This window comes from Haliaeetus leucocephalus, unplaced genomic scaffold, assembly GCF_000737465.1.
Source record: "Haliaeetus leucocephalus isolate CR32 unplaced genomic scaffold, Haliaeetus_leucocephalus-4.0 Scaffold251, whole genome shotgun sequence".
In the NCBI taxonomy this organism is placed as follows: Eukaryota; Metazoa; Chordata; class Aves; order Accipitriformes; family Accipitridae; genus Haliaeetus; species Haliaeetus leucocephalus.
The window spans coordinates 3064490-3076183 of record NW_010972687.1 but is presented as its reverse complement, the minus strand read 5'-3'; the positions used below and the strand labels follow the sequence as shown (position 1 = coordinate 3076183).

General features: G+C 44.2%; 1 protein-coding gene across 1 annotated transcript in view; it reads left to right on the top strand.

Moving 5' to 3' along the window:
- The first annotated feature begins 11197 nt into the window (after positions 1-11197).
- Positions 11198-11694, top strand: part of FAM189A2 (family with sequence similarity 189, member A2) — a 31136-nt gene continuing 30639 nt past the window's right edge. Inside the window, 1 exon segment of the mRNA XM_010568732.1 lies at positions 11198-11206. Coding sequence (XP_010567034.1) covers positions 11198-11206 — 9 coding nt within the window.

Below are 11694 nucleotides of genomic sequence, written 5' to 3'. Positions count from 1 at the left end.
GGGATATGAGTTCTCCAAATGCTTACTAATATGTTTGGGGTTTGGTTTTGTTGTTGGGTTTGGGTTTTTTGAGGCTGGATGTGAGTGGCTCTGACCATAATATCTACCAGCTTCCTTTCTGTTCATGTCAACAGTACACACATTTCTATGCTGACTTTTTCTTCTTCCTCTGGCCTCCCCAAGAGTCCTTCCCCTTTGTTCAGGAGCACCAGGACTCCTGTATCAATCTGCACCAGGCAGCTGGGGAACTGAGACTCCTCTGTCCCTGCTGAGCAGATGGCCACAGACTACAGGACAGCAGATAGCCACACCAAAGCCTGGAGCATCCAGGCTCTGTCTAGATAGAAAAACAGGAGTACAGAACTTGAGCTGACTTGTGGATGCTCAAAAAAACTGGGAAATAGAAGCCAGACAGCTGATTTCAAGTATCTCTTCTGAGTGGCTTGAAAATGCCATATGCTGTATATAATGCAACTTTGTTTCTGCTTCTAGAGGAATACTGATTGAGGTTATGGTCTCTTTTAAGATGTCCTAAGTTTATGTCCGAGTTGAAGACAGACAGGACTTTGAAGAAGGTATTGAAATTTTCTACTACATGTGTACAAATATGTCACTGGAGAGATTGGTCTTGCTTTAGAAATATTTATTTTGTATGATTTTAATTGATATTGAAGGGAATTTAATTGTTGTCAATGGATTGTGTACAGTATTATTATTTAATCTTTTTTAAAAGTTCTCTTCTATCCAATTTTTCAGGCTAACCTTTATCCTTTTTATGTCTCTGTGAAAAAGATTTCATAGATTGTCCAGTTTCCCAAAGTTTCAAAGAGCCAAAACTGATGTGACATGACATAATAAAACCATCTCAAGGCTGTGTCACAAATACCTTTGACTTTACATGCATTGTTAGTTTTATGTGCTATATCAAAAGCATGTTAATGACACCTTGTCATTGTGACCTTTTTTCCTGTGTACTCTGGCTACCAGTCATTTATAAGGGTCACTGCCATTTTCTGGATTGCATTGTAAACTCATTGGGACAGAATCCTATCTTTGCATTTCTGAAGTGCAAGATTTACTTAGGATGCTGACTAGATAAATAGTTAATACTATCCATCAAGTTTGACATCCAGTCAACCTCACATCAGCAGGACAGCTCAAACTTCCTCACATAGGGGAAAAAATACTTTGATGCCAAGAAACAAGATGGTTCCCTCTCTGTCCTGGGGCAAATAAGGGCAAGTTCCGTAATTCCTCTGATCAATGTCAACACTTGTTGCCAAGTTCTTGATGGCTACAAAGAAGTTTTAGATCTTGTCCTCAGAGATTCCATAAATGTCTGTTTGGTTTGCTTCTTTGTTGACAGGGACTTTGCTAAATTTGTCATAGGTGTGCTGATTTGAGGGTCTCTAGTCTGGGTGGCTAATAAATAAGGGTTTATTTTGAAAGCATTACATTGCTTAGCTGTAACCGACTGCTGAGTTGCTTTGCTTCCTTCCCCACCCACTCAAAAAAAAGAGAGGTGGGAAGAGAGAAAGAGTTTCATGGGTTTTTTTTGTAGAGGCATGAATTCCAGAAGGGTTTTCTGTGTCAAAAGATGAGAAAAGATATACAAGGTGCCCTGTGACAATGGCTTCAAGAGGGGTTTAAGACAGACAGCAAAGGCCAAGGTCCTGACAAAATCTTCTGCAGAAAACTCTTAGCAACTAAAATCCTGTCTTGCAACCACACATGTTGTAGTTAAATGCCATTACTAGCATGCAGCTGACGCAGCATGAAAAACAACTGCTAAGGTGTTCAGAAGGATGGTTTTGTGTTTAAAGACAAAGTCATACTCCTGATTTTGCCACTTATTGGGTTTGAGTTTTCATATTTCCACAGTTCTGAAACTTTGGGTCTCTTGTCCTGAATGTGGTCCTGCAAAATACGTAGTGCTCTGTCTTCATAGGTTTTTTTCTGAAGCAGGATACAGCTTTCCTGGTCTAATAATATGATACCTTTATGTTTACTGTCACTACTTGGCAATGCAATCCTCAGCAGAGACCCAGTAAAGCCACAATGATGAAAACAGGATCTAACACTAGTAATTTGAAAAGTTGCTGATTTGTTCCCCCTATTAACATTTATTTAAAATATTTAAATATTTCAAACAGATTTGGAAGATCTTCAGAGCAGATTCTTGAAGGGTAGGCATGCAGAACTGTTTAAAATCTAACATAAGATCTTTATTTGTGGCTATTAACTTTCTTTTTGCTACTTCAGTATGTCTATACAGGATAACATCTCAGCTTTTGGTAACTGTTAAAGGGATTGCTTTTTAAGACTACCAATCACATAAAATAATTGGTTATCTCTATAATCACAGTTTCAGTGAACTGTGTTCTAATGTGGCATGCTCATGGATAGCTGGGTCCATGATAGGTTGTAAAAAAAAGCTTACTGTTCTTTTTCTCCTTGTCTATTCAGACACTTAAAAGTATAAAATTGCATTAACTAAAAAGTATTTTGTAACTTTGTTTGACTGTGGTTATTTTTGAGAAATAAATGGGGTCTTAAAGCCAGTGCATTGAGTAAACGAAGAAGGAACAACTGTGGGGCACATTATGATTTTGTAAAGGTCAATATTATCTGTATATGAATAAAGTAGACAAATTCCTGCTCAGAGGCAGTGTTTAGAGAAAAAAAACAAAAATAATCATAGAAAATTCTCTTACAGCTCTAAGCTTTTTTTTCCACAATAGCTTTTTATTTAATGAAATTCATAATTTTTAGATAGTATGAAGATGAAATCTTCACTGAATTTGAACATGTATGTTTCCGTATGTTTCCATATGTTTAAGGAGAAATAAACACCACTGTCATAGACTCTCACTGTTGAAAGTAGAAAAGCTGATTCAAAATTTTATGTTAGACATACTTTCATATCTTAGGGTTAATGACACAAATAGCAGCAGCTGACAAGTGAGTCTATTGTCCACGAATGCATAGAATTACTAACAGTGATTGCATTAGAAATACTACTTCCCTCTTAGAGTGAATCATCAATCTTTTAAAAAACTAAACCAGGATAAACCAGAGTAATGAATAACATGAAAGAGACAAGTTATGTCAGGAACCAACAGAAATCTGTAGAGAGTGCTAACGTGTTAGAGAAGAACAGGTCAGTATAAATCTTAAATGACTTTGCCTTATGATAAAAGTAGGAATGAAGAAAGGATACTGCTTTCACCAATTAGAAATGCAGGACAAACAGGGGATCAGGCCCAGTCAGCATGGGTTCATGAAAGGCAGGTCCTTCTTGACCAAACTGATCTCCTTCTATGACTAGGTGACCTGCCTGGTAGATGAGGGGAAGGCTGTGGATATTGTCTACCTTGACTTCAGCAAGGCCTTTGACACTGTCTCTCATGGCATACTCCTTGAGAAGCTGGCGTCTCATGGCTTAGACAAGTGTACTCTTCGCTGGGTAAAAAACTGGCTGGATGGATGATCCCAGAGCGTTGAGATGAATGAAGTTAAACCCAGTTGGTGACCAGTCACAAGTGGTGTTCCACAGGGCTCATTATTGGGGCCAATTCTGTTTAATATCTTTATCAATGATCTGGACAAGGGGATTGAGTGCACCCTCAGTAAGTTTGCGGATGACACCAAACTGGGAGGGAGTGTTGATCTACTCAAGGGTAGGAAGGCTGTACAGAGGGATCTGGACAGGCTGGATTGATGGGCTGAGGCCAACTGTATGAGGTTCAACAAGGCCAAGTGTCCTGCACTTCAGTCACAACAACCCCATGCAGCGCTACAGGCTTGGGGAAGAGTGGCTGGAAAGCTGCCCGGCAGAAAAAGACCTGGGGGTGCTGGTTGACAGCCAGCTGAATATGAGCCAGCAGTGTGCCCAGGTGGCCAAGAAGGCCAACGGCATCCTGGCCTGTATCAGAAATAGTGTGGCCAGCAGGAGCAGGGAGGTGATTGTTCCCCTGTACTCAGCACTGATGAGGCTGCACCTCGAGTACTGTGTTCAGTTTTGGGCCCCTCACTACAGGAAAGTCATTGAGGTGCTGGAGCGTGTTCAGAGAAGGGCAACGAAGCTTGTTGAGGGGCTGGAGCACAAGTCTTACGAGGAGCAGCTGAGGGAGCTGGGGTTGTTCAGTCTGGAGAAGAGGAGGCTGGGGGGAGACCTTATCGCTCTCTACAACTACCTGAAAGGAGGTTGTAATGAGGTGGGTGCTGGTCTCTTCTGTCAGGTGGCTGGTGATAGGACGAGAGGAAATGGCCTCAAGTTGCAGCAGGGGAGATTTAGGTTGGATATTAGGAAAAATTTATTTACTGAAAGGGTTGTCAGGTATTGGAACAGGCTGCCCAGGGACGTGGTTGAGTCGCCATCCCTGGAGGTATTCAAAAAGGGTGTAAAAAAGGCACTTCAGAACATGGTTTAGTGGGCATGCTTGATGGTTGGACTAGATGATGTTGAAGATCTTTTCCAACCTAAATGATTCTATGATTCTATGATTCTAAATGCCACCAGTTCACTTGGAGCAACTGTATGAGTAGCAATATCTTTTTTCCCATCAAGACAAATCAGTTTATTTCTTACAACTCTATTTTTTCTTAGGCGTATATATTTTCAAGCATAAGTATGAAATTTTCCCACCTCGCATATGTTTTGTTTCCATTTATTTGCAACTGTCATAGCTGTTTATACATGAGTATGTATGTAATGAGTTGGGTGTTAAATCTAATGCTCAAATATCTTGGATAATTTGGGGGGTGGGATGTACTTATATTTACACTGGAGATAATCATATGCAAAGTATTTTACAAACATTTCTGCTGGCTTCTAAGCAGATATGTGACAGCATCTCCTTATTGACTTCAAGGAACCTAATACTCTGTATGAGAGAGAAAAGTAACTACAATCACCATTGCACAGATTGGGAAGCTATCTAAGAAGGGTGCAGTTGCTTACACAAAAACCAGAAGGGGACTTGGAAGCTGATGAATCCCACCATTTTGTTGGTTCCTGTGACGCTGCTGTTGAGCAATGCAATTCTCAGAACTGTGTATCTGACAAGTTACAAGGAGTAAAAATATAACCTCTACAAGAAACTGGACAAGTAGGCAGGCCTTTTAAATTTTCTTCAGAAATAGTAGGCCCCAAAAGTAGCTTTGTTAGAGGTGTCCTGGTAGAAAAGTTTCTTGCTTTAAACTAAATAAAAGAAACAATGTTAGCACATACGGTCTAATATCTTTGGCCTTTCAGATATTTGTTCCTAGTTATAAGAAGTGCTACTGATATTTAATCACTAATGATAAGAGTTTAGGAGGTGCTAGAGCAGATCAGATCTGATGCCATGGAGTCTGCTTTTTACCAGCAAAGACTGTCGAATGCTTGTATGGGTGTATAAAAAACTTCATGGTGCATGGGTAAAGGATAGTTTGCTATCTTCCTCCTAATTGCTCCTAAATGTGCATAACTGGAAACAGGTTTAGACACTAAAGAATGAAATTTTCTCTCTTCCAAACTATTTAGCACAAATACTGATTAAAAGCTCACCTGCTTATATGGCTTGAATGCTAAAATAGTAGAAATGTTTAAATGGAAGGTAAGAATTTCAGTTTGGGAAACATGTAGGAAGTTCCTCCAGTGCTCTCCTACATGGTGAGAGCCTCACCAAGGAGGCAGAGATGGACAACCAATTGGAACCCCAGGTGCCAAGAATGCTGAGATTTCAGTCAATAAGCATCTTGAGATGAAAGTAAAGGTATAGAGAAGCCAAAGGGAAGGAAAACTTAATCTTTAACAGTTACAAAGTAGGGGAAGGAAATGCTTTTCCACACACTCAATCAGTTTCCATTGTCAGCCAGGTGGTGTTTTAGCTTGTGTCAACACTAGGAATGATTCTACATAGGTCCCATGTTGTGATTAGTTATATAGCTATACTCTCACTTCTTTGGCTGATATTTTTTCCAGCATACACGTGAATGAGGTAACAAAATGGTAAACAGAAGCTGTTTAACTTCATGTAATTTTTTTTTCCTATAAGTTGCTCAAAGCTAGAAGCAATAAGCCAGGGTATTCTAGATCTGGGTTATAAAGGTAGTCTCCATGCCAAGGGATGCAGCTTCAGTTCAGTGCTCATGAGATCGTAGGACAGTTCGGGCTGGCAGGGACTCCAGGAGGTCTCCAGTTCAACCTCCTGCCCAGAACAGGGCCACCTCTGGGCTCAGACCAGGTTGCTCAGGGCTTTATCCAATCAGGGCTTGAAAATGTCCAAGGATGGAGGCGACACAGACTTTCTGGGCCCTATTTCCACAGCTGGACTACCCCCACATTGAAAGAGCTTCTCCTTATACCCTGTCGGCATCTCTCTGGTTTTAACTTATGCCTGTTGCCTCTCATGCTCCCACCACACACCACTATGAGGACCCTGGCTCTATCTCCTCAGTCCATTCCCTGTGCTTGCTGAGGGACTGCACATATAGGTCTCGGTAAATCTGTCTCTTCTCCACACAACCCCCTCCTTGCAGATCCTGTGCTCCAGCCCACAACTATCATGATTCCTCCCTACTGAACTCACTCCAGTTTATCAGCATCTTTCCTGGACTGGGGGAGTGGTGGGGGTCAAACTAGATGCAGAATCTAGATATTGTCTAACGAGTGCTAAGAAGAAGTGACAACAATGCTCTGCTCACACCACCCCAGGCACCGCTGGCCCTTGTTGCCACGCAGGCACACGTCTGGCCCTGGCTCAGCTTGCTGTCCACCAGATCCAGAGCCATCTCTCAGAGCTGGTCCCCAGCCCCACCAGCCTCAGCCTCTCTCACTGCAGGGCTCTGCCTTTCCAGTGCAGGACTCCATATTTGCCCTTGCTGAATTTCTTCAGGTCCCTGTTGGTCCATTCTTCCCACCTGTTCAGGTACCTCTGAATGGCAGCCCTGCCTTCCACCATATCAACCACTTGCTCCCAATTTGTTGTCATCTCCAAAATTGACGCAAGTGCCTTCCATCTACTCTTCTGAGATGTTGAACAGGACAGATCCCATGATAGACCACTGCAGAACCACTCTTGGTACAGACCTCCAGGTAGGGTATGATACACTGACCATGACCTTCTGAGCCAGACCATTTTTTCCACTGGTTTTCTACCCATGGAGCTGTTCTCCCATTCAGACTGTGAAGTCCTAACCTTGATACAAGAATACTGTGGGAGACAGTGTTAAAAGCCTTGTCGAAGTAGAGGTAAATGACATCCACTGCACTTCCTTCATCTACAAATCCCATCATTTTACCATAGAAAATGATCAGGTTGGTCAGGCATGGTTTATCTTTAATAAATCCATGCTGACTGTTTCCAGTCACTGCCTTCTCCATGTGCCCAGACAAAGAACGTGCCTGGCCCCATGATACTCTCAGGGACCAAAGTGATGCTAACTGGCCTGTAGTTCCTCAGGTTAGTTTTTACCCATTTCTGAAGATGGGTGTGACATTTGCCTTTCTCCAGTCATTGGGAGCCTATCCCAGTATCCACAGTCTCTCAGAGCTGAGGGAGAGCGGCTTTGTAAGGACACCAGCCATCTCCCTCAGCACCTCCAGGTGCAGCCTATCAGATCTCAGGGACTTGTGTGGATCAAGTATTTGAAATCAGTCCCTGCCTCAGTCTTCATCCTGTACTGGTAGCTCATGTCCCCTTGAGCTCCACCAACAGGTTGCAGAGGCCTGACAGACCTTGCTGGCAATGACAAAGGCGGCAGTGAGTACCATTGCCTTATCTGTCTCCCCTGCCTCTATATCACCTGCCCCATTCAGAAACAGGCTCAAGTTGTCCTTCGTCAGCTTTTTACAGCTAAAAGTAGTAGAAACTGTTCTTGTTTCCTGTAACATCTTCTGCAAACCTCCATCTTCTGCTCATCTCCAGCTGAGCACTAGCCTCTTTGACACTACCCCTGCATGCCCAGGCAGTGTTTCTCAGTTCCTTCCATGTGGTCTGTCTCTGAATCCCTGTCTTGTAGGAAGTTCTTTTTGCCTGGGCATCTGCCTTCTTGTATGCCCCCTTGGTTTATTGAGTATTGGGATGGGCCATCTGTACTGCATGGAGGATGCCCTCCTTTAAAGTCTGACCAGCTTTCCTGGGCTCCTTTGCCCTTCAGAGCTCACTCCCATGAAATCTCATTTGCCAGTTCCCTGAATAAGCCAAAGTCTGCTCTCCTAACACCCAGAGTCTGTGCTGTGCCACTTCCCTGCCACCCTCCCTTGCCTCAGGAACTTGGCCTATACTACATCAGAATCAGCCACTGATTACCCCAGCCCTCATCAGTTCTTCCTTGTCAGTGAACATCAGATCCAGCTGTGCACCACCTGCTGTGAATCAGCCCCAGTTGGCCCATCCAATACCTGTATAACAAGAAATTACCCTTGACATCCTTCAGAATATCTCCTGGATGGCTTGCATCCAGCCATGCTGCTCTTCCAGAAGATGTCTTGGATATCCCTCTCCTGAGTGAGAGTTTCTATGGCACTAAGACATCTCCTAATTTTTCAAAGATTTCATCCTTTTCCTCACTGTGATGAGTACTAACACATCCCCACCACAGTGACACAGTTAGTGGTCTCTCCTCTGACCCTCATCTGCAAATTTTCACCTGTCCCGTAGAGGAGTCTCATACAGCTGAGCCGCTCCTTCAGACGGAGGGCAGGCCCTGTTCTTGCCTTCTCTGCCTGTCTCTCCTGAAGGGCTTGTATCCATCTGTTACAGCGCTTAGTCAGGCAAGCTGTCCCACCACAGCTCAGCAATAAGCCCAGATATTCTTGGTTTGGGTTACAAATGCAGCTGCCATGCAAAAATGTCTCCATTTCAGTTCAATCCTCCTCTTCTACAGATATCATCTATCTGGACTTCTGTAAGGCCTTTGACATGATCCCCCACAACATCCTTCTCTTTGAATTGGAGAGATGGATTTGATGGATAGGCTGTTTGGTGGATAAGGAATTGGCTGGATGGTCACATCCACAGGGTTAGTGGTCAACAGCTGAATGTCCAGATGGAGATCAGTGATGAGTGGTGTCCCTCGGGGGTCCATATTGGGACGAGGAATGTTTAATATCTTCATCAATGACATACTGGGATCAAGTACACCCTCAGCAAGTTTGCAAACGACACCAAGCTGAGTGGTGCGGTTGACACGCCTGAGGGACAGGATGCCATCCAGAGGGACCTGGACAAGCTCGAGAAGTGGGCCCATGTGAACCTCATGAGGCCAAGTGCAAGGTCCTGCACCTGGGTCAGGGCAACCCCTGGTATCAATACAGGCTGCAGGATGAAGGAATTGACAGCAGCCCTGCAGAGAAGGACTTGTGGGTACTGGTGGATGAAAAGCTGGACGTGAGCTGGCAATGTGCACTCACAGCCCAGAAAGCCAACCGCATCCTGGGCTGCATCAAAACAAGCGTGGCCAGCAGGTTGAGGGAGGTGATTCTGCCCCTCTACGCCGCTCTCATCGAGACCCCACCTGGAGTACTGTGTTCAGCTCTGGACTCCTCAGCACAAGAAAGACATAGACCTGCTGGAGCAGGTCCAGAGGAGGGCCACAAAAATGATCAGAGGGCTGGAACACGTCTCCTATGAGGAAAGCCTGAGAGAGTTGGCGTTGCTCAGCCTGGAGAAGAGAAGCCTCTGGGGAGACCTTATTGTGGCCTTTCAATACTTAAAGGGGCTTACAAGAAAGATGGTGACAGACTTTTAGTAGGGCCTGTTACAATAGGACAGGAGGTAATGGTTTTAAACTTAAAGAGGGTAGATTTAGACTAGATATAAAGAAGAAATTTTTTATGATGATGGTGGTGGAACACTGGAACAGGTTGCCCAGAGAGGTGGTAGATGCCCCATCCCTGGAATTGTTCAGGGTCAGGTTGGACAGGGCTCTGAGCAACCTGATCCAGTTGAAGACGTCCCTGCTCATTGCAGGGGGGTTGGACTAGATGACCTTTAAAGGTCCCAGTCATGATTCTATGACTCTTCGGAGTTTCAGGTACTTGGAGTGACATGGAGCATGTAATGAAAAAGGATCTAGATATTTTTTCTGCTTCCCAGATTAAGACAAGACAGTAAAAGGCTACAGAGAACATTGAGCTCATGATTTAGTACATTGTAGTTTGCATTTTTGAGACATGAAGTAACAACTTGTTGCTTTAGACTGAACATAACTTTTTGTTGTGATGTGCTTTTTTTCAGCTTGTATTTTTGAAAGTTAAAAAGAAGAGTATGTTCAAAGAAATTGGAAATAAATGTCAAGATTTACAAGATCCCATTCACTAGATGAAGTGCAGATACCCTGTTTTTACTTGTTACAAGTAAGCTGCTAGTTGCTGCTAGGGCTGAAATCTGCCCTTTGGCAGAGGACCTTTTACCTTTGGCTGCGTTTTTGTGGATTTGGCAAGCTAAGATCGGAGCATCTGCTCTGAAGCCCTGAAATATACGGACATAGTGTTTTCCAGTGGCTTGGTATTAGTAAGGTTTCAGCATATTTACAGTATCTGCAGTTCTATTTTCATTTAACAGAATAAAAGGCAAAATCATAGAAAGTGTCATGTAAGTTAGTATGTGTACGGTAGTCTTCAGTCTCACATATGGTTAAAGTTACTTGTTTACTCATTAATGGCTGAGTTAAAGACTGGGAAGGGCATACAGTGATATACCAGGGCAGTAGCACTTGGGCAGCCCTCTTATGCAGTCTCAGCTGTTAAAATCTATTGCTCCAAACCCTGCTCCATAAACCCTGGCATAAAGATTAATTTGTGAGGGCTTGATTGCAAGATGGTGGTCCAGGGTGGCAGGTGATTTTCTTCTTGGTAAGGCGTGCTTTAAATCCTGAATCTTCAGGTAGAAAATCAACAGAGATGCACAAGGGATGTAACTCCAAAAGCATAATCTCTGACGATGAATCTTCTCCTTTCTCTGTATAAGACCTGATGTGCTATTGTAACACAGTTTCAAAGTCCTTTCCCCAGTGCTGGCTCTGCACCTTTCCCTGCAGAGGAGCGAGCGTTGCCATCTGTGCCAAAGACACTTTTAACACAGCTTATCTTCCTATAGTACCAAAAGCTCTATGTTTCATATCTGAGATTCTCTGTTTTTTAAAGTCACATCCAGACAAGCCCAACAGGTGTAAAATTGCTTTGGCTGAGCTGGAGGGAGCAGCACGCATGGCCGAAGTAAGTTCCCGGGCCTCCTTCCTTGGAGCGCGTCAAGTGGAAGAGAAGGACAGACCGTGGTTGCGGCGAGCTTTTCCCAGGGAAAACGTCAGGGAGGAAAAAAGGTAGCAAACGGAACTCCGCCAGGTAAAGAGATTTCTCTGCCCTTCTCTTTGCCCGGACAACATGGGATCGTGCGTGCGCGCCGGCACAGACGCACATCCACGCACAGGCATCGTCCTGTCTGCCCAACCACCTCCTCTTGTCGGGAAGGGAGCCAACCGCCCGAAATGAAAACCAGCGTCTTCCCCCCGGGAAGAGTTATTTTAGAACTTCAAGCTTACCGCTCGGTAACGACAGCGGCCAAAGGAAAAGGGGCAAGGGAGTTGCGGCGGGGACACGCTAGCACGGGGAGCGGAAAACCCCGCCGGGACGAGTACAAAACGGTCCCACGTAGCAGCAGCAGGGACACCCGTGCCGGAACGGAACGGAACGGGGCGGGGCGGGGC